At 31.3% G+C, this 24,574-nt stretch overlaps 1 protein-coding gene across 4 annotated transcripts in view; it reads left to right on the forward strand.

Annotated features, from left to right (window-relative positions):
* The window catches only part of LOC143252992 (patronin-like), a 74,999-nt gene that overhangs the window by 13,617 nt on the left and 36,808 nt on the right, over window positions 1-24,574 (forward strand). For 3 of the 4 annotated variants that reach the window (XM_076506008.1, XM_076506011.1, XM_076506009.1), the window contains exons 2-5: window positions 6,011-6,089; window positions 18,465-18,560; window positions 22,410-22,625; window positions 23,580-23,665. In XM_076506008.1, coding sequence (XP_076362123.1) covers window positions 6,015-6,089; window positions 18,465-18,560; window positions 22,410-22,625; window positions 23,580-23,665 — 473 coding nt within the window. In that variant the 5' untranslated portion in view covers window positions 6,011-6,014. Of the gene's footprint in view, window positions 1-6,010; window positions 6,090-15,266; window positions 15,457-18,464; window positions 18,561-22,409; window positions 22,626-23,579; window positions 23,666-24,574 lie in introns of those variants that run through there. The other variant, XM_076506010.1, reaches the window with a different exon arrangement.

The following is a 24,574-nucleotide window of genomic DNA, read 5'->3' on the forward strand; positions in this document are numbered from 1 at the left end:
AAAGCTAGAATCTAGGTTTTAATATCCATGGTATGTAAAGTAGATAGCTCATTGTGTTGCTTTGTGCTTAACTTCAAACAAATACTAGGAGTTTCTGGCAGAGTGCACTTGTTGATCTCTAAATAACTTAGTTACAAGATATGAAACGAAGAATTTTATAAACATGTTTCCATTAAACAGTTTCTACTCAGATTGACCACACTTGTCATACTACATCATATCACAAGACACTTCTCCCTAATGTTTTTTGCTTGGGCAAACTACTTTTATTCATCTCTCAAAATATCTAATGTTCAATCTTATGCAAGGCACTTCCACTGCACGTGATCTACTCCATTATATATGAAAAGGTGTGAAGGTGACATTTTTGTTCTGTGAATCTGGTTTCCATTTTTCTGCTTGTGTCTCCAATATAGAAGTTGTGGCAGTTATCACATTGTATTTTATAAATAATGTTGTTTTGTTTGTCAGCATTGTTTTTACATAGTATAGACCTAAGTTTTGTGCCTGGCTTTTGAATAAATTTGGTATCAACTGAAATGTTAGTTTTTGCCAAATGTTGGTTATTTTTCTGCTGATGTCGGGAATATAAGGTATGCAGCCGTATATGGTTTCATGATTTTTTAAATCGTGGGGTATATTTGCTTTTGTTAGTTGATTTGGTTTTTGTCTAGGTGTGTGCATATAATGTTTTCTATGGTTTGTGGAGGAAACTTGTTGGTATTGGTGAAATATTGTTTTATTTTGCCAAATGTTGGTTATTTTTCTGCTGATGTTGGGAATATATGGTATGCAGCCGTATATGGTTTCATGATTTTTTAAATCGTGGGGTATATTTGCTTTTGTTAGTTGATTTGGTTTTTGTCTAGGTGTGTGCATATAATGTTTTCTATGGTTTGTGGAGGAAACTTGTTGATATTGGTGAAATATTGTTTTATTTTGTCTAATTCGTCATTAATTTTATCTGGTGAGCATAGTTTTATGGCTGTGTTTATTTGGTTTCTTAGTATGTTGAGTTTTGTTTCATGTGCTGAGTCCCAAGGAATGTATAGTCCAGTATGGGTGATTTTTTGGTGGATTTCTGTTTTAAATTGTGTATTGGTTCTTGTAATTTTGAGGTTAAGAAATGATATTTGATTGCTTTCTTCCTGTATACATGTGAAGTTAATGTTGGGATGTATAGAGTTAATGTGATTGAAAAAATTAAGTGTGTGTTTTGCAGATGTGAATCCTGCAATCATGTTTCCTACATATTTGTACCAGTATAGTGGTGGAGGTAATGCTGTGTTAATTGCTTGTGTTTCAATTTGTGTCATAACAATATTGGCTAGAACTGGTGATACTGGATTGCTCATGCTTAGCCCATTTGTTTGTATATAGTTTTGGTTGTTGAACGTGAAGTTTGTCTTCATCATGGTGAATTCTATGAGGGTTGCTGGGAATGTCTATTGATGGGTTAGGGTCTCGGATATAGAGTTCTAAGGCTATCTTTCAGGTTTCAGCAGTTGAGACTTCTGTTAAGAGGGATATAACATTGAAACTGGCCATTGAGGCTTTATGATTAAATTGATTAAGGTTAGATTTGAAATTAAAGGAGTCTTTTATAAATGAGCTGGCTGATGTTACATATTTGGAGAATGCCCATGCAATGTATTTACCAAGATTATAATTAAATGATTCACATGTGGACACTATTGGTTGTAATGGACAATCTGGTTTATAAGGTTTATGGATGCCATATATTTGTGGTGTGCATGAGTCGGTCTTGCGTAGGTAGGAATAAAGTGTTTTTGCAATTGTGTTGGCTTTTTTCATTTTTAGTGGTATTTTGTTTAGTCGTGTTTCGTGTATCTTGTTGGATTTGTGTGAATTGATTTAAATTTGTTTGCATCTGATAGGATGTTCTTCATTTTATGGATATATTCATTCGTGTTCATTATGACTATAGTGTTTCCTTTATTTGCTTTTAGAATTTTAATATTTTTGTCTTGTTTTAGGTTTTTAATGGAATTAATGTCTCTTTTTGTAAGCTTGTTTTTAGTTTTCTGTTTTGTGAAATTATGTTGATGGTTTTCAGTGGATACTTCATGCTTCTACTTTCTCCTTTGCACTGGTCCCTTTATCTATTTAATTTGGGATTCTAGTTATGTATATGAGCAGAAGTAAGGTACCTTATCAGAAGTTGTACTTTCTCCTACACTAAACATATACACTACATGGCCAAACGTATGTGGACACCTTTTCTAATTAGTGAGTTTGGCTATTTCAGTCAACAAGTTCATAAAATGAAGCATACAGCCATGCATTCTCCATAGACAAACATTGCCAGTAGAATGGGTCCTATTGAAGAGCTCAGTGACTTTTAATGTGCCACTGTCATAGGATGCAACCTTTTCAACAAGTCAGTTCATCAAATTTCAGCCCTGCTAGAGCTGCCCTGGTCAACTGTTATTGTAAAGTGGAAATGTCTAGGAGCAACAACAGCTTAACCACAAAGCGGTAGGCCACACAAGCTCACAGAATGGGACTGCAGAGTACTGAAGTACATAGCATGTAAAAATTGTCTGTCCACAGTTGCAACACTCACTACCGAGTTCCAAACTGTATCTGGAAGCATCAGTAAAAGAACTGTATATCAGGACTTCATGAAGTGGTGTCCATGGCCGACGCATGGCATTGTGCATGTAAAGCACACTGCCATTGGACTCTGGAGCAGTCGAAATGCATTCTCTGAAGTGATCAGTCATGTTTCACTATCTGGCAGTCTGATAGATGAATCTGGGTTTGAGATGAATTGGAAAGCTGGCTGCAAGCCAGGCCTTCTTGCTCGACATCAGTGCTCAACATCACTAATGCTCTTGTGGCTGAATAGGAGCAAATTCCTGCAGCCATGTTCCAAAGTATAGTGAAAAACCCTTCCAAAAGAGTGGAGGCTGTTATAGCAGCAAAGGGAGGACTACTTTTTTATTAATGCTCATGGTTTTGTAATGAGATTTTCAACAAGCACATATAGGTGTGATGGTCTGGTGTTCACATACTTTTGGCCATTTAGTGTATTTCTGAAAGATACTTATTTCTCCTCTTTCTCTCCACTCTTCACCAGTGCTCATTTTTCTGACTACAACTTGAAGTGATAGTTTGGTGCAATAGCATAAAGGGAGTTATGTGTATGGAGGTGGCATGTATTTTGATGGAGATTAGTAGCATGACGATTTACATGTGTGGATCAGTTAAACCATGTGAACCAAGAGAAATGAAAGGCTTGTAACATGGAAAAAAAACCAAAAAACATTGACAAATAGAGGTAATAATCCATATTTTAGGTGTGTAGTATACAAGTTTTTTGTTCGTAATTTTATTAGGCAATATTGAAAAAAAGATACTAAATTTACCCAAGTGTGACAAATGTAACATTTTTTCTTTAAGCATCCTCTATTCTTTATTTACCACCCTTCCAGCAAATAAGAAATTTAACATAATTACTTATTAAAATATTATTATTACTCAGGTAAAGCATAATTTTCATCTTCTTCAATTTTATATGGTTATGAAGTTATCAAATAGAAATTCAGAGCCATCTTGCTACACCCACCTGTCACATCTTTTCAAGATTTTCCAGTAGTTCTTTCTTATGTTTAATATGATATGTATTACCAATAGATAGCCAAGGTTTTTGTTCATAAAATGATGTGTTATATTACTTTTGTTTTTTGTACAACTTAATTACTTTACTTCTTGTATTCTTTATTTATCATAATAAAAGTAACTAATGTGTAAAAATTTGAAGATTTTTAGGTTAGATTAATGCATGCTCATGGGTAATGTAATTTGAGAGTATAATGTGAGCCATATGTTCTCCAAATGACACATTTACTACTTAGAGTGGTGCAAATAGTACTGGTACTAGTATTTAAGCACAGTTAAAAGGGTAAATAAAATAAATAGATGTATACTGTTATAAGTTTATAGCTACTTAGAATAAATGTGAAGTTATTCTAGAAAAAACAACAGGATGAGTTAAATTTATGTTGGTTTCGAGATTGGTCAAATAGATCAACCTTTCATAGAGTTAGCACAGAGAAAATAAGTTTTACAAAAATAAAGGTGTTTAGGAGGCCTTAGAGATTATGCTAATGATATTTGAGATTTTTGAGATTAAGAAAAGTATTTTTAATGTTAATATGAAAATAATTTTGCACTCGGATTGATAAAAAAAGACAATATATTCAGAAGCAAGTCTTAAGGAAAAGTACTTCATTGAAAAATTGATTTTGTTGTATTCGAATTACTTTTAATTTTTACTAAAATAATGCCATACTTTGTGAAGATACACATACATTATTGATAGTTATAGTATTGAACTAGATACAAGTAAAAATGGTCATTGGGACCAAGCTTGTATTGAGAATTTGTAACCAGCTTAATGATAAAAGTGTAGTGTACATACTGTACGTAGGTAGATCACTCTTGTTGGTCAGGTTTTGTGGGTATTAAAATTGTCATGAAGAGAAATATACTTTATGTATGTGTATGCAATATGCATGATAAAGTTTGAAAATACTGTATGTGCTTTTTTGTGGGAATTTTCGAGAAAGGAACATCAATCTTGGCTTTGATATATCAAATCGAAATATTATGGCACTTTTACTGTGTTGTTGGAGGTCTCAAAAACAATACAACAGAAAGGAATGATTCATAAATTATACTAAGCAAAGAGGTCAGTGATTTGCAGTTGGGGTTTTGATTAAAAATGATCAAAGAAGGTTGAAACATTGTTTGCTCCTCTACATAAAAATTTTCTCAACCCAAACCAGCCATTTTTACACATATATTTTTCTCTACAAGTGGGTTTTCTTGTCATCACTGATAGAAAAATATTTTGTTTTAGTAGCATTTCAGTACCTGATGTGTGAACATAGTGCACATGTTGTTATGAGTATTGGCTGGAGACCATTTCAGTAAATCTATTTAATAATAATAATAAAAAAAGACAACTAATGTGATATATGTGTATATTTATGGTTAGTGGGGTAGGGTTTAGACTATTACTCTGAAGAAAATGTACTTTATTTGTCTTATCAAGGTGTACAAAGAGAACCAAAATACCTTGAACTATATGTAGGGTTTGGAGTAATTAGTCTGTTGAAAATGGCAGTTGGCTATGTATTAACAAGGAGAACAAGATTGAAAATATTTTTAAAAAGTCGTAACAGTTAAGTAAAATGATAAAATAATATTGAATGTGTAACACATATTTAATGTACATGTACACATTAACATGTTAAATTTTGAAACATTAATCTTTGAAAATGGATTTAAAAACAAACAACTGTGGAATAAACTTAGAAAGAAAGTGTTTGTGTAAAACCTGTAAGTTGTAATTTTATTGGTTACCATGTTTCAGTTTTGTTATGATGCAGTATATATTCTTACACGTAGAAGCTTTAATTAATATTGAACTCTTATAATTAAAACTTGCATATATTTATTGAAGTTGTGGATTAGGTTTTTTTATACCTTAAACTACAAAAACTGCAATGATCTTTATGGTCGTGGAAGTTAATTCTCAGTGAGAACTCTTATCATTGATTCACTTTGAATTTTTATTTTTGTATATCTTAGTGAGTCCTAGCTAATGGTAGTTTTGTTACAAATTTATAAAATTTGACATTTCTATCTGCTTGTTATACAAAATTAGGATTCTTGGTGAATATGTCTCCACATTATTTTAAGTTTAATTTTGATAGACTCCTAATTACTGTAAAGGATAAAATTTGTTAATAAAATCTTCCCCTATACATAATTTAGAGTTGTTCAAATTAAATCATAAATACAAGATAAAAAAGTATGAGCAATGGGGGTTGCAGTTAAATAAGACCACTTGTTGTGTGAAAGGAATGTTGTTGTTTTTAAGTTAGTAGTGTATGAATCTTTATTTTAAAATACCTGATTTAAATTAGTTCATTTTAATTGAAAACTATGTTTACCATGTATTTGTTTTTGTCTGCAGAAGTATGGATGTAGAGGAGGAACCAGAAACCATTGATATCCCAGAAATTTGTTCGTATGAAGAATACAACCATATTAAGGTAAGGCTATGTATATGTGACATTTATCTATGAAACTAAATGCCTTATTTTAAAATTTTGTGTGAGTTATTAAGAAGATAAAATCTTTAATAAAGTTGGATACTAGTATGTAGTCCATCCAAGATGATGGGACACATACTACTACCCCATAGTATACCCTAAACTCACACTTCATAGCTAACTGAATTAAATAAAGTTTGTAAAATCATATTTAACCAACAAAGAGATAGAAACTGCAGTTGAGGCAGTCAAACATTGGTAAATTCCTTTACAGTTGTTTGTGAAAAAAATTCTTGGTGTATTCGTAGAATAATTATTGGTAAAAATCAGTTTGATTAACAACTAATATATAGAAAAAGCAGTGCATTTTGTAACATTATGCTCCAAGAATGACATTTGGTAACACTTAATTCCAACAATGGCTTTTTTAACATGTCACTTACCAACAAAAGTGTAATCTAGTATTGTTGTTAGACTACTGTACTGAATATATGAAATGTATAGACAACAAATCGTAAATATATTTGTTTGTTTCTTAACTTAGAGTCTCCATTGATAAAGATGTTTGCTTTTATTAAAAATGTTGGTGATGTAACAGAAAATAACTTTATTAAGAAACAATTTAAGTTTAAAATGTAATTGATATTTTCAATTTCACAATAAAGTTTATACTTTATATCTTTATTTGAGGCTTATTATACCAACATTCACTGTGTTTAGAAGGTTTCACGGCACCCTTACATCCCTGTAACTAAAACTGTAATGGGCAGAAAGTAATCAATTTATTCTATCTGGATTAATGCATTTTGTCTTTTATGACTTCTACTGTTTCAAAATATCATGATAAATGAAGTGTGATGGGACACGCTTTTATGTGGGTTAAACGTTGATATGTATTACTGAAAGATAATTATCTGCCTAAGTATTGAAGAAAATATCACACAAGCTATTTGAGTCACACTTGGAATAATCAATTGTCATACATACTGAATACATTCCTTATTATGAGCTATTTTTGCATCATATGATGAATGCCCCTGGTGGATCAGCATTTGGTTTGATGGGCAAAGTGCATATAGCTATTCTCTAGCTTTGTGCTAAAACAACAACATATACTGGACACATTCCTTACTATAGACTATTTGTTTCAGATATGCTGGGCACAGTTCTATATTGAGATGTTTGGGTCACATATACTAAACACATTCTGTTATGAGGTGTTTCTCTTGCATGTACTGAACATAACCCTGTTTACAGCAATTTGTGTCGCATATCCTGAACACAGTTCTATTAGTGAACTATTTGTGTGGAATATACTAAACACATTTCTTGTTATGAGATACTTCTCTAGCATGTACTTAAAATAATTCTGTTTATGAACTACATGCATCACATATGTTGAACACAATCCTATTTATGAGCTATTTGTGTCAGATATATCGAGAGTATTTCTTATTATGAGATGCATTTGTGACATATGCTTCAAATTATTATTATATATTCAAAATCATTTTAATCTTCTGTATAAAGCAGCAAGTAATATGGCAGTGACAGGTGATATTAAATTATGGTTGAATTATATGTTTAACAATTACATTTTGACATGTTTGGTATTTTGTGGGTACTGTGATGCCACTGAAAATTGTTTTTTGAAAACTATGCAACAACCATGTCTAATGAAAAGTATTCATACACTCAAATTTTAAAAATTTATTCAGATTGGAGATTTAAATTTCTAAGACAGATATCCTTTGTACTCAATAACATTGGTAAATAAAGGAGTATAGATTAACTTTTTTGGTTAAGAACCAGCTAGAAGGAGGCCTGTAACAAGTCTATACTAGCCATGGTAAGCAAATTATGGCTCTTGGTAATAAGTGAGAATCCATGAAAACAAAGTTTTTAGTGACAAAAACATTTTATGCATCCAAAACAATAGTAGGTGATGTAATGGAGGATGATTTTAATCTGGGGAAACAACACAAGCCACATGTACACAAGGTGCTTCCAAGACACATCCACTCAGCCATTTTATATCTCAAGCAGTTGGAGAATGAAATGAGTATTCACATTGTTCTATACAAAGACATTACATCTAAGTTACAGAATACTGTGACTACAGATTTCTGAGGGATTGGACTGGTGACTGATAGATGTGCAGGGAGATTTCATCTTTGTACACTATGTGGCTTATGGAAAGCTTGCATTGCAGGGAGTAGTGGTATGTTTTATACAGGAGTGCCTGCTTCATCATGGTGATATTTACAATAGAAACTATTCTTCGTGTTTGTTATCAAGATGTACTGCCACCAGGTGAAGCATGACCACATGTAATGTAACTTGCATGTATTATAAGGGTGTGATGTGGCTACAGAATAATTTTAATATAATTTACTCAACATGTATAAACCTTTCATGTATGTTAAATGGAATAAACTATATTATGAGTTATTTCTGTCATATGCACAATACACTGCTGTTATGTACTATTTTTGACACGTATATTAAACACAGTATATATTATGAGTTATTTATGTCACATTTGCTGAACACAATCATTATTATAAGGTGTTGCTGTAGTATATGCCAAACAACATTCTTATTGTAAGATATTTCTGTCACATGTGCCAAACAATCCTTTTTATAAGACATTTTTGTCACACAGGTTAAATAACTTTAAATATACTGGGTTTGTCACCAAAAGGTGGTATTTCAGAAAGCCCGTGATCATGAACTATGTATATTTTGTTTGTGTTAAAGGTATTGCAGGAGGAGGAGGAGGTTTGACATTAAAGTTTTGTAAATTACCTTAAAATTATTTTATGTTTTGAAACTCCTTAAACTTGTGTAAATGCTTTAGTTTCCAGCTGTAAATTTTGATATACCTATGGAATGGTGACAGCATCCGATAATGTTTGTCTTTTTGGCCAAAAAATAATCCAAACCATGTTATTATCTACCATTTATAAATATACTGGAAATTTTATAGAGTATAATTGTAATTATTAGAACACCATGAAAATAATTCTGGCAGAATGTGCAAAGGATTATGGGTTTAAAGACCTAAATTATCTGTTAGAAGCAGGAGGCTTTGGAAGTTAGTTTAATGATTGCAGTTTTTCCTTTGAAATTATTATATTAAAGAGTCTTTAAACAAATCCATAAAAGAAATGAATTTTTCTATTAAGTTTGTGTTGATAATTCACTTACCATTTAGTAAATGTGATTTTGGTCATGATTATCAAAATATGAAACTAGGGTTGGAATTAATACTTAAAAAACATAAACTTATTTATTATAGAATTGGCAAATTATGCAATTTAACAATAAAATTTCATATTGACTATTCTTGGTTTTTCTGTTTCTAATTGAGATGTGTAATAAAACTCTTGTTGTGGATACCATACATATTAATTATGTATGGTATCTGTAATAAAACTCTTTTGTTGTGGATACCATACATATTAATTATGTGCTAAAATCTTCAGGAAATACAAAAAAAAACATTTTAAGATACAAAAGAATAGTTACCTCTTGAACTTTGAATAAATTAATAGATGAAATTATTGTTTAATACTTTAAACTAGTTTGATGAAACAATTAATGAAAAGCACATCTTTAATTTTGCTAAAACAAATGTCAGTTTTATATTTTACTCTCAACATGTAAAAACAGTTTGTAAGTTGTGTGTGCACCCCCCTTGTAAAGTCAGCTATGGTATTTCTAAAATGTTATTTCACATCCACCTACCATTTATGAGTGAAGGCATTGTGCCTTGACAAATAAGAATAAGAAATATTTTGAAATGAAACTGTCCTTGAGCTTCAGTGTGTCATATGCAACATTTGTGAAAAGGATAAAGATTCTTGAAGCTGAAAGGAAGATATAAAAACATTACAGTGTTTTTACATTGGTTATTGATGTGCTTATTCTCAAAGTTGATGAGATTATATGGGGTCATTTATAAGTAATTTAGAGTTTCATATAAAGGAGAATCTGAAACCTAATGCAGGTAATTCTTCAAACATCTGCAGACATCTAGGCCAAGAATGTGATAATATTTCAGATGAAAATACTGAAATTGTATGTTTTGGACACCACTTGAGAAGAAGGTATACATGGAAAAATCCTGGAGATGATGTCAGAAATCAAATTGATTATATTATCATTGATAGAAGGTTCTGTATTGCAGAACAACAGTTGAAAACTTACACAGAAGCTTATTGTGGAAGCAATTATGTCTATAATGTGCATCATAAGATAAGTTTAAGGAAACTTAGTAAGTCAAAAGCAACAAAAAACTTGGTTATACAATTTTAGTGAAAGAAGAGGCTGATTAAAGAAAGGTATACAGTGACAGATAAAAATAATCTTCAACAAATTGAGTATAGTGGAAATATATCAAAATGGGAAATGTTTAAAGGAGTACCAGTTGAAACAACCAAGGAGTTTGTTTCATTTAAGTTAAAATAAAAGAAACAGAAATGAATGATTGACAAAATAGAAGATAGAAGGAAGATGAAAAGCTGTAATACAGAAGAGTATAAGATATTTGACAAAATTATTCAGTGTGTAATGATGAAAAATCATCTTAATGAAAAATGTACAGAGGTAGAAAACAAAAGGATAAAGATTTTATGTCAGTGTATAAGAATATTGAATATATTACATGTGAAGGATGATGCACTGCTAGTGGGTGAATAAAAGCTAAGAATGGTGGTGTAATTATGAAACTAGAACAAATGTTGAAAAGATAGGCCAAGTATATTGAAGATTGGTTTCATGACAGAAAAGGTATTTGTTGAAAAGAACATGGATGGATTGAAAATTCTAAAGTCAGATGTATGAACAGTTATCAGCAGAATTAAAACCAATAGAGCTACAGGACCAGACGATATTATAATAGAACAAATAAAATGTTTTCAGAAGTTGGTCTACGAAAGTTATGAACTTTACCAATAAGGTTTATGAAAATGGTGAAATACTTGAGAATCTTGGTAAATAATTTTTTATTACATTTCCCAAAAGACCTGGAGCCATTGAATGTGGACATTGAACCACCAGTTTAATTAGCTGCATGACAAAGATACTCTTAAAAGTGTTGATGAAGAAAACTAGAAGTGGAATAAAACTGGAAATTACAAAAGTTCAGTGTGGTTTACAGTGAAGACTGTAGTACAAAAAATGCTACCTTCATAGTAAGAATTCTTTTTGAGAGGATAGTAGAAATGAAGGACTCTTTTTATTGATTATATCAAAGGTTTTGCTAAAGTTGAACATATGCACTTAATGAAAATGTTGGAAGAACTAAACATTGGTGGTTAAGATTTGAGAAATTTAAGAAAACTCTACTGGGACAAAACTGTAGCAGTAAAAACAGAAAATAAATTGATTTCATCCAAATTAAGGAAAGGCATGAGGCTAGACTGCATCTTTTCACTTGACTTGTTAAACTTGTGCAGTGGGAAGAGCTTGAGGGAAATAGAAGATTTACCAGAGCTAACTGTTGGCAGATAGAACTAGAAGAACTAACATTAAGCTGATGATGCAGTTTTAATACTCAATTCAAAAATGAAGCTATAAAAAATTTAGGAAGCCTTGTTAGTGAAAGTGAGAAGAAGCATTTATGTATCAACTGTAGAGAAATAGAATGAATGGAAATTACAAAAAAGAAAGTTATTCCTTTATGCTATGTCATGTCAGTAAATTCAATAACGTAGGAAGGTGGATGGATGATCATGAAATAAAATGGAGAACAGGAAGAGCAAAAGATGCATTTCTGAAAGTGAGAAAATACTGAGAAAAGGTAAACTTTTTATGGAGAAGATGTTAAGAGTTTTGGGTTGCTGTGTAATACCAGTTCTCATGTATGCATCAGAATGTTGGATATTATCACAAAGTATGGAAAAGAGAAATGAAGCAATTGAGTTTTGATTCTCAAGGTACATCTTGAAGGTATGTTGGACAAGTCATCCTGGAAAAACAAAGGTTGATTCAGGTCAACAGTTTATTGAAATGGGTGAAAGTATTAACATTGGAACTTGTTTGTGCTTCAAGGAGAAGAGATATGTGGAAGACCATGGTATTAACCTCCTGTTTGGATATCCTATCTAGAGAGAGTGAGAGCCAACAGAGTACAGTAATCATGTTTAGTAACCAAAAGTATGTTTTGCCTAAAGGGTAGAGCAGGGGTCTCCAAACTATGGCTCATGGGCCACATTTGGCCTGCATAGTTGATTTGTCCAGCCCACCAAAAGTTTATTAAAGTACTCATATAATTTTTTTAATATTGTAAAAACCAAAAAAAACATAATTGAGTAAAAGCCAATCTAGTTGTGATATGGCCTGCAATGATATTATCATTTTTAATGATATAAAAATAAGAAATAAGATATAATTGAGCAAACATCAACTAATCTTGGTGGAATACACATTTTTATTTGCTGGAAGACATCATATTACTTAGTATTGCATCATCTCACTTACTGATTCCAGTACCTTGAAGCAGTGTATTTCTTCCCACACCTGCCTCTTGTAACTTAGTGTACGTCAATGAATGCTGCTGTTTACTTTATGTTCAAGTTCATAACCATTCCTGGATATTATGTTAGGACAAGAGAAGAAGAGAAAAGTTGACTCTGAATGTTGTGTTTTTAAAGAACGTTGAAGTGTGGACTGTTTCATTATTTAATCACTAACAAACTGCTGTGTTTAATATGCAATGAGACTATCACAGTGCTAAAAATATACAACATTTGTAGACATTACCAAACCAAGCACTCATCAAACTATTTTCAGTTTATGGGAAAGCTATGTTCATCATAACAGTTTGTATTTAAAAGGAAGAAAGCCAAGAATGAAGTTGCAACAAGAGCAAGTTTCTGAGTGGCACACTTGTTAGCCAAGCAAGAAAAACTATTTATCAATGATGAGCTAATTAAATTATGTATGATTGAAGCATCTCAAGACAAATGACCAGAAAAAGTAGACTTGAAGATTATTAGCCTTTTGGCAAAAATAGTAAAATGTAGCACAGAGTAGAATAGTGGTGAAGTATTATACTTATTAAAATACATCAAAGAGTAGAGTAGTGGTGAAGTATTATACTCATTACAATGTACCACAAAGTAAAGTAGTGTTGAAGTATTATACTTATTGACTGAGAGCAAAATGTACCACAGAGTAGAGTAGTGATGAAGTATTATATTTATTAACCAACAGTAAAATGTACCACAGAGTAAAGTAGTGGTGAAGTGTTATACTTATTAATGAACAGTAAAATGTAGCACAGAGCACTTAGTACTCACTCACCTATGTAAGAACAATTGACAAAATTCTGTTTTCGTGAATTGCTTCGTTTTTTGGGTCATCTTACATGTAATATTTTGTGTCTTTGGATAGCTGTGAATTTTTTGAAATGTAAAAGCACCAATTTCATAAAATTCAGAGCTGTCCAAAGACACACAACATTACGTGTAATATATACCAAAAAATGAGGCAATTCACAAAAACAGAATTTTTTCACTTGTTCTTACACAGGTGAGTGAGTATAAGCTCAACTAAGTGCTCTGTGCTATATTTTACTGTTCATTAATAAGTATAACACTTCACCAATAGAAGAGTTAATGAATGAAAGTATTATATGACACCTACGTGTTTAGTAGTAACTAAAGAAAAGCTTTTGAGAAGTTGTAGAGAAAAAAGGATAAGTGACATACTTTTATCATAAGTCATCAGAAACGACCATATTAGTTTGGAGAAACCCAATTCTGTTGTTCAAAATGAAGACATTTAATAATATTCAAATATTTTATTACCAAACAGCTTATATTGTTTTGTTTTTTTGATTTATACTAGAATTTATTCTAGCTTTTGGAGAAAAAGTTACAGAAATAATGTTCAATAAATGACGTTCATTAAGCACATTGGAACTTGAACAGTTCAATGATTGACCAGTTATGCTTATTATGTGGAAAGTTACTTTCGTGCTGATGGTGGTAGAAGTTTACTTTCATAACATTACCACAAGAAATATATTGATTTGTTTTCTCGAATATAAGCTCTTTGTTGTTTTAATGGTTAATACACATTCTTTCGGAGTTTAATGTAGAGCTATCCATCGTTTCAGTACGTTTGTTTTTTGTATTGCAAGTTGTTGGTTTTAATACCTATTCACTGCAAAAGGCTGTCCATTATATCTAAGCAAATCTTTACATATCATGAGTCGTGAGGATATGAGTGCTTCTGTTTTTAAACAACACATTTTTATTCATTATTTTTTTGTAAATAAACCTTTAATTTTCTTTGAACGTTTTAGTACCACACATAAATGCGTTACGTACACGGTTGAGTCTCTTCTGCGGTTTTAGTGTGCATGTTTCAAGTCAGGCTAGAGTTGACGCACCAGAGTAGTTGGATGACACGACAAAACTGTGATCTGAGGCCGGTTTCAGGCTGTTGTGAGTGATTCATCCTTTTTACGACACTGGTTTCTGTAACGGTTGCCTGGCTTCGTCTTACCTGTGCATTCCTGTGGTGAACGTCACCATAACCAGCTGGAATTATGCTATTATCATTATTAAAATCTGCAGTCTCCGCTGACTTCGTCAGATTTCAAGAAAATTGAAATGACGATACTTAATTTCGTGTTTCCCGAATTAAAAATGTAATTTTTATATTAGACGTATAAAATGTAAACACGGAACGTTAAATTACGATCAACTATACTTGTTACAGGCGAAGATAAAGGACAACCACTTTTGATCTTCAACCCAAAAATTAAATATCCACGCGCCTCTTTGATAACAAAATAATTTAAATTGTTCGAATTTGGAATTTTGTTTTATTTATCTACGAAGCTAGGGATATCCACTCGTTAATTTATTTTTAAAACGCAAATATTCATCCAATTGAATATACTACTTTGATGTTACTTGTTCTTGTGCGTCGAAAGATATTGAACATGTTTTTACTTCAGAAAAACAAAAAGTACTAGTTATATTTTGGAGTCTTTGAGTGTGGTAGCTAACTGCAAGTTTTTTGTTACAAATATGGAACTTGGAAAATAAGTTCTACAGATTTAAGGTGTTTATTTATGTGTGTCCGTAGAAGATGACACACCCACGTGAATAGACTTGCTGGCCTTAAACTCAGAGACGGTCGTTTGACAGCATTTACACCGTGGGTAGAGAGTAGGCAGTTCGATGTAGCATTCGTACACGTAGTTGATCGTATTGTTACGTCCTCTTTCCAGCCCTGCATGTAGGTTGTGGTATTTTTACGTGCTCTTTTAATCAAGTTTTTAATGGTTCATCTAACTGATTCTGTGATCATGATTAAAAAGAGGACCAAGAGGGGGATATTACTGGTAAGATGTTCGTGTTTGGTTATAGTCGTGAGTGGTTAGGGTTAAGATTACCTGTAAGGTTCTTCATATAGCTTTTAACAGTGTATGTATATGCAATACTTTAATAGTTCATGGGCGATTTAAATTAGCATTATAAAACAATAATGAATTTACATAAACAAAAAAACAGTTAAGTGTTAGGAGTTGTGTGCTGAACCAACAATGTTATAACTTCAACTGCCTTTTGTTGTCTGTAGCCAATTGTGGGAAGGCAGTAACCCTTAATATGTAGAAATAACTTTAATGTAGGATTAAACCAACCCAATAAAATTTGATAAGACATCCTGCAAAGTAAAACACCTAATCTTCATCATTTCAATTTATGTTATAAATAATATAACATTCTCACAGTAAAATTAAGCTACCTGTAATTTCTACAGAACTCCCAATCTCCACCCTTTTATTTTATGTTAATCAAAATAAGAAATCCTTACTATTCAAGCATACACTGTGAGTTGAGACAAGACTGAAGTTGGTCTTTCTGCCCCATTTTATTTATAGTTATAGAATTAACTTGTATCTACGCATAAGGTTTAACTGACGGGATTTGCAGTTTATGTAGTGGATCTATTATTTATCTATGTAAATGTAGTTTTGAATTTTTGTAGCAATACTCTGATACAAAGCTTATAATTTGTTTTTAATTTTTTTAATTCAGCAATTACTATGGATGTTCATTGTACACCATGTTAAGTCTGTGATAAACCATGGCATTTCTCTGATGAACAGTGTTAGTTTTTCAAAAACTAATTAGATCTGAAGAACATTGTTAACTATTTAGTAGAGTATATTAATTCTGTAATGAACCACAGTAGTTTTACATTAAATCATATTAGATTTGCAATAACCAATGATAATTTTGTAACAAACTGCAGTCGTTTTATGATAAACTTTGTTAGTTCTCTTAAAACCAATGGTATTTCTGTGTCAAACCAGTTTACTTTTATGTAATTCTTTAATGAACCATGTTATATCTTCAATAAAACATAGTAATTTTGTGAATATTCATAGAAGATCTACACTAAACTTTAGTTCTGCACTAAGATATTGTAGTGCTTTTAAAATTAACTTGGTTTATCAGTAAACTATCAAAATTAGCAACAGATTCATTCAACGAGAATCAAAGTTTAATGATAAACAGTTGAATGATAGCAACAGCAACAAACACTTGACATGTGTGTTGCATTAAACATTTAATTCTTGATGTACAAATTCCATTTTCAGAAAGCTATATTAAACAAGACAAAATACTAGGTGTAAGATTTATAAAGTTTAAATATTTTGTAAAAAGTAACTAAAATGCAGAATAAAAGAATGAATTCAGTTAAAAAAGAAAGAACAAAGTGGAACAATTGTATCAGTATTATACAAGTTGTTTAGAACAGATGTAATTGTAGAGAAACTGTTTTATTATTTAAAGTTTGGAGTTTATTTATAATAGATAAACTTTATTTAACTAAAAGTTTAGTATTAAATGATCTAGATGAGATGACTGAAAGTCTTAAAATCAAGAGGGTGTGGTTGGTTATTGTTTTAACTATGTGTCTGGACTGTGTAGACTGGTGGATTTGTTAAGTTTTTTACAATTTCTGTTTCATACTCCCATATGTTTGCAATTGTAACTGGTGTATAGTTTTGTCAATCTAAGTGACATTACAGCTACTGCACGTATTTGTACACAGTCCATGGGGGTTAGGCAATAGATTTTTTTTTAACATAATAAAGCTGATATTTTGAAAGGTGATTTAAATATCATTTGTAATTGAATTTGTGGATAAAATAGTTAATTGTTTTTAAAATTTGTGACTTCACTGTGAAATATTGTTTACCTAAAAATAACAATTAGTCTTACGGGTATTTGTGAATAACATTTTGGATTCTCTGGGAGTCTGATCTTGAGGAAAAGGAAATTGCATGATAGGGCTTGAATAACAGGTAAAGGATAGCTGTTGCATATTAAAATGCTGTGTAGGGTGGTTATTTTGGTATGAAGAGATGTAGTCAAAACAAATGTGATATGCTGTATTGAGAATACTGAATATAAGATTATGTGTAAAGGAGTTTGGAATAAAATTGTTGAAACATTTCAGTATTTCAGTATATTTGCTTATGATAAACATGTCGTAAAGTGGTTTTTATCTACTGGTTTGGATCCAAGAAAGGGAAATTTACCATTTTTTAAAGTTCAATTGTAAAATTAATGATATTGTATTTGGAATTTAAATAATCCATGAATTGTTTAGTGGGATTAGAGTTTTGAAAGAGTGAAACGTATCAACATATCTTCTATTTTAAATCCAAGAAAACATGAAAAATGTGTGAAGTAGATGGAACAAGTTTTTATCTTTTAGTTTATTTTGAAACAATTAAGGAAAAATATTCAAAATGAATTAACTTATGAATATATAAAAATCTCTGTCTTCAGACATATAGTTTTGATAGTTATAGAGTAAAATTACATTGTATCTGTCTTGTGAAGGTGTTTTAGCCAATTCAGTATTATCTAGCTCTATTGAATGTTTATTTATACCTCAGTATTATCTAGTTCAATTGGATGTTTATTTATACTCCAGTATTATCTAGTTCAATGAAATGTTTATTTATACTCCAGTATTATCTAGTTCAATGAAATGTTTATTTATACTCCAGTATTATCTAGTTCAATGAGTTGTTTATTTATATTCAAATATTATCTAGTTCAATAAGATGTTTATTTATACTCCAGTATTATCTAGTTCAATTGGATGTTTATTTATACTCTAGTATTATCTAGTTCAATGAGATGTTTATTTATACTCCAGTATTATCTTGTTCAATAAGATATTTATTTATATTTAAGTATTATCTAGTCCAATAAGATTATGATTTTTGTATGTGCTTTAGTAATAGTTTAATATAAGTATTATGTGATTACTTTTCATTACAATATAATTTATTGGAAATTAATAGTGTTAATTTTCTACTTTTAGGCTCAGCAGAGAGCATCAGTATTATGGTTATTGTCAAAGGCGTACAACAATAAAATACCACCAGATCTTAGGGAACCTTACTACCGAGATCATGAGGTGAGGTTAAAGAACTTGATTTGACTTTTGTACAAAATTTAAGTTACTTGGTAGATAGGAATATTTTGATTTGCTGTTGTGATTGTGAAATGTTTATAATGGTTATTGAAAAGTGATAGAAATACATGCATGGATAAAAACTCTGAGTGTTATTACATACATCTAGCAACAAATTATGAGCTAAAGAAATATTCATTGTTAAATGATAATTTAAAGCAATAAGAAATTTGATCAAGTCACTTATTTAATCTATTCAGGATTCAAATATCTACAGATGTTCTCTTACAGAGTTTAAACTGAGAAGATATCTATATCATTGAAAACAACTGGTCAGATCACTTTCACAGAATTTAACTCCCCAACTAACTTTGTGCTCCAACATGGCCCTTCTTATCATTTGCTTTTGTTCATATATAAAACAGTAGAAATATTTGCTCCAGACTGTGATTTTTGTCTCTCCAGACAAGAAATAGCTACTGTAAGCACTAGTATGGAAAAGTTTTTGTCCATGTTCCTCATTGCCATGCATGTAATAATGTGAACTGTTATTTTGTGAATCAATCAGCATTAGACTATATACCTCCTCTTCACACAGTACTATCCATTAGAATTTTGTGTACACCAATAAATCACTTTTTTTTCATAGCACTATGTGATTTAGATATGTTATTTTCTTATGCATTTTGTTAATTCTCTTAATGCAGACTTGATCAGTTTGATTGACCATGTGATGTTTTTGTACTTATTCAAAGTCTATATAGATTTGATAATATTCAGTTTTAATATAGTGAATATATCTTCAAGAAATTTGACAGTCTGTCAGTTAACTTTGTCTTATAATACTTTTTGGTGAAGTGGTTTTAATAAACTAAAGAAAAGATTTGCCAGTGAATGTATAAAATATTTGTTTTGAATGGTCTGTGTACAAAGTCATTCCTAGTGCTTTAACAAAAGTTTTCCAAACCATGGAAATCTTCCTAATGTTTTATTTAACAGGAATAATCTAAATTCTGGAAATCTTCATAGTAAGTACTTTAGCAGGAAGTGTCTAAGCCCTAGAAATATTTCTAGTCCTTTATTTAACAGGAATAATCTAAATTCTGGAAATCTTCATAGTAAGTACTTTAGCAGGAAGTGTCTAAGCCCTAGAAATATTTCTAGTCCTTTATTTAACAGGAATAATCTAAATTCTGGAAATCTTCATAGTAAGTACTTTAGCAGGAAGTGTCTAAGCCCTAGAAATATTTCTAGTCCTTTATTTAACAGGAATAATCTAAATTCTGGAAATCTTCATAGTAAGTACTTTAGCAGGAAGTGTCTAAGCCCTAGAAATATTTCTAGTCCTTTATTTAACAGGAATAATCTAAATTCTGGAAATCTTCATAGTAAGTACTTTAGCAGGAAGTGTCTAAGCCCTAGAAATATTTATAGTCCTTTATTTAACAGGAATAATCTAAATTCTGGAAATCTTCATAGTAAGTAATTTAATAGCAAGTGTCTAAATCCACAGCCATCCTTTACATATAACTTTATTTGGTAATCCTCTATTCATCCTTTTCCACTTTAACTCAGGCATGTAGATGTTTTTTTTTTTTTTCACTTGTTTTTTTCTCGTTCATGGATCAGTTGATTACATGCATCTCGACGTAATGGTTTTTTATCTCCACTTTCTTCCCTTGGCTAGTTTTTGTACTCGAGCAGATTCTTTGCTGTTTTAACTTCATTCTCATTCTCTGTTGACCTAAAGTTTTCTTTGTTCAGAATTATTCTTCTTTCCTAGAACTCTATTCTGTTGATTCTCATTTTCCAGCCTGAGGATCTTCTTCTAGATTCACTTTCTCTTATCCCAGTCTGCTTCTTTTGTCTTTTGCTTCTTCAACTTCTTATATGAGTAACCTCTTACTCCTTTCTGAAGACCTGTGATCCCAACAGTTTTACTGGATCAGGTCACACGATGTATTCTCTATACTGCTATCATTTAGTGTTCAGCAGTTGTTGGATTTCTTTGCTTCTGTAAATTACTTGGTTGATAAGCCTTTCATTCTTGTGTCAGCCTCTCCCAATGTTATCTCAAGGAAATATGTTCGTTTCCTTTACTTCAGGACAAGGCATTTTTGGGAGTTTCTTTTCCTATCCTTTTTCACATCCTGTCCCTCTTTCTGGTGTGCCAGTCATTAAGAGTCTCATTTTTGAGCCATTCCTTAATTCTGGTTTAATGGGAGCTTGGATGTTGCACTTTGCAAAAAATGTTTGGATCATACAGGCTTTCTGCATTTCTCAGGGTTCAGGCCCCATCTCTTTTCAACTTAGGGCTTTCTCATTCCTCTACCTCACATCTAACCAAGGGGTGTGTATAGTTATTGACACTTTGAACATTACATGTGTTTTGTGACAAGAGGATAGTTACACATATATCTATATCTAAGAGGTGTTGGAAGTTCAATGGCCCTGCCATCATCATCTGTCTTGTTATCTGGACATCATATTGAGACCAGTTTGTACAACTCGCTGCCATTTCTTACATCAATTGACAGGAAGGTACTTACTCTTTAGACCTCTGATTTCTTTCTCTATAGTGCTTGTTTTAGGCACATGAACTTGTCATCTGGTTGTCAACTTGCAATATCCATGGAAAATTGAAATTAATGCCACATTAACAGAGTGATTCACACATCCACTCTTGTTTCAATGGATTTGAAAGTCCTCTTATCATTGCATTTTTGATTTCTCTAAAAATAGTTTCCATTCTTTATGTTTCCAGTCTCAGACTCTACAGTCCTAACTGTGGAAACTCTCACAAGCCCTCTTTTTGAAACTTTTTCCACCCACTTGCTTCATGTATAAATTTTCTTTTCAGATGCATTTTCCTTCTCACTTGTGGAAGATCTCTGTTTGGTGCACTTGCTTTGAACAATTTTCATGGTTATTCAAGGGGATAGGATGGCTTTATTCCAGATTGTTCTTTTCTTCCATAGATTGGGTTGCCCATCATGGTGATTAAATGTTTTCTCTAGTCACCCTGCTTTCATGATCATTCATTCTCTTCTTGTTTCCTTTGCCCTGTGTAGGCAGTATGATATTACATTGCCCAGACAGTTCCCTTTAGGGCCAATCAGAATAGTGTTTTTCTCTCTAGGGATCCCTCTACTTCTTACGTGGTCAAGTTAGCCAATGAATTGAAATCTTAGTTATTATTTGGTACCACTAAACAAAATACTGTTATATTTTAAGTAAAATTATCTTTGAGAGTAGACTAAGCAAATATGCTTAAGTTGCAAGACTGTCAGCCATACAGTATGTTCAGAAAGGTGATGTAGTGTATACCATATAAAATATATTCTTGCTCGTGTAGAATATACGTTTGATACATATTGACTCTCCTTCTGTTTTAGTGTTGGAAAGTTAAGCATTTTCTTGATATTAACTGGCAGAGTAAGTTCTCATATGATGCAGTTTTGATGCAAAATGTGTTTTAGAGGTTTAAGTTTAGTTAGTTTCTTGCAAAAACGTTTTGTTGACTAAGATGAAAATTTTACTGACTCTACCAAAACATTCTAGTCTAATAACATAAAACAATGTCTATAATATACAATTGGAAGAGGTTTGACTTATTTACTCCAAATTACATAAACTGTATATTCAAGTGCTGCTGGATATTTATTAATGTTGATTTGTTGAGAACTATAAAATTAATTTAATTATTCTAAGAACCATGTTCATTATCTTATATGTACCTTAAAGATGTATTCTGTTACTTTTCATGAGGAACTGTAGCATAAAGCCTCTTAAAAAAAACTCATGTTGTATTATCAGTTGAACTATTCATATTTGCTTTATTTTTTTGTCTAGGATCAAGATCGGTTAAAACCACAAATTATCCAGGGTTTGGCTAGTGCTGAGCTTTACTGTTTGGCTCTGGCCAACATATATGCTGACCCTAACTATCATAAGATAGACCATCATGGGATTCAGCAGGCCTTGATGAGGAAGATGGTGTATCTGGTGGAACCACCTGATACACCACTCACTAAGACAGTCTTACTTCAGACTGCACCACTCCGAATGGTTAGTGTCCATCCAATAGGAATTCCAAATCATTCCAGGATATTACACTAACAAATTACTTTTGTGTTTTTTTAAAATATAAACATTATAATTACAGTTACAAGTTTCATGATTTTTTTAGACAAAATATTTCATAACATATTTTCATAAAACACTCAACATTTTATTAACTTAAGCTTGTGTATAATCAAATATTAGAGAAGTGAAAGGAAAAATGAAAGCGATTTTTTATGTGAAGTGTATTGTATCAGAATGTAATATATATATAGCTATAAACAAGAAGATGTATGCACATAATGTTACTACTATCATTAAATAAGTGATCTACAGACTGTTCATTGTGTTATTGTGTATTACATATATATCTTGTATAGTATTCTTGTGGTTGTACAGTATTTTAATTTGTTATACAGACTCTTCCATATTGCAGTTATTGTGTTTCATATGGATCTTGTATAGTGTTCCTATGGGTTGTACAGTATTTTAATATTACAGTTATTGTGTTTTATGTGGATCTTGTACAGTACTTCTGTGGTGGTACAATATTTTAATTTGTCATACAGACTCTTCATATTGTAGTTATTGTGTTTTTATGTATCTTGTGTAGCGTTCCTATAGTTGTACAGTATTTTATTATTACAGTTATTGTGTTTTATGTGGATCTTGTATAGTACTCCTATGGTGGCACAGTATTTTAATTTGTTGTACATACTCTTTATGTGACAGTTATTGTGTTTTATGTGGATCTGGTATAGTACTCCTATGGTGGCACAGTATTTTAATTTGTCGTATAGACTCTTCACGTGGCAGTTATTGTGTTTTATACGGACCTTGTATAGCACTCCTATGGTTGTACAATATTCTAATTTGTCATAGAGACTCTTCATGTGGCAGTTATTGTGTTTTATTGTATAGTACTCACATGGTTGTGCAGTATTTTATTTTGTCTCACAGAATGCTCATATGGCTGTAATAGAAGGAATTATGGCACTATATATTAAAGAAATTCTTATACCAGAGAAAGTGGTAGAAGTCTGTAGGTAAGTTGGGATTATAAAGGATCTTCCTGTATTTTTAGATTTAAAAAAAATACAGTAGTGTTAACTTTGATTGGAATTGTTGGATAATTATTTTAAAGGATATTGTTTAAAATTATCAGTAAAATTCATTTACACTTTCTATGAAACTTGTTGTCTTTGTTCAGTGAATTTTATTGTTGACTGTTAGGTAATATCTAAATCAAACATGGTAATTTATAAAATTTTTAAATCTTTCATTTTTATTGTTATGCTGAAATTTATTTTTTCCTACATTTTAGGGATAATTGCTGTTATTTTTACTAAATTTTTCATTATTAGTTTCTTGTTACACAGTTTTTCCATATGGTTGGGAAAGAACCAAGGTAAAAATAATAAGAAACCACATTTTTAACATTATTTGGTATCTCATAATCCTTAGAGAAACTCGTACAAATTGTGAAAGTCTGTATCACCATTAGAGATGAGCATAACCCTACTACAGGGAGAGGGTCTCAGAAATAGGTTCAAACTGCTATGAAATGGATGTAACCTTTACCTTATCAAGGGGGTTAGCATACATTTGTAGTCTTTATACACAAAATTTATCAGCAAGACATTAAAATCTGCCAGAAAGCTAAAAAGAGTTATCTGGATATACTTGCAGAAAGATACATTCTATACTATTTCTGGAAAGGTAATATATGTTATTAATATCATATACCATGATTTGTTACAAAATTGTGTTAGACCCACAAGCATTGTTTCTTTTGTTTGACCACATTGTTATAATTTATATTTTGTGAATAAAACAGTGCTTTTTCTCATTCATTAACCTGAATTATTTACATCATGTTGAACATAAATACATTGTTTTGATTTATATTTTGTCAATGAAACTTGTAAATGAAACTAAGATATTTTATTTTGCTT

Source organism: Tachypleus tridentatus, chromosome 6, assembly GCF_004210375.1.
Source record: "Tachypleus tridentatus isolate NWPU-2018 chromosome 6, ASM421037v1, whole genome shotgun sequence".
Taxonomy (NCBI): domain Eukaryota; kingdom Metazoa; phylum Arthropoda; class Merostomata; order Xiphosura; family Limulidae; genus Tachypleus; species Tachypleus tridentatus.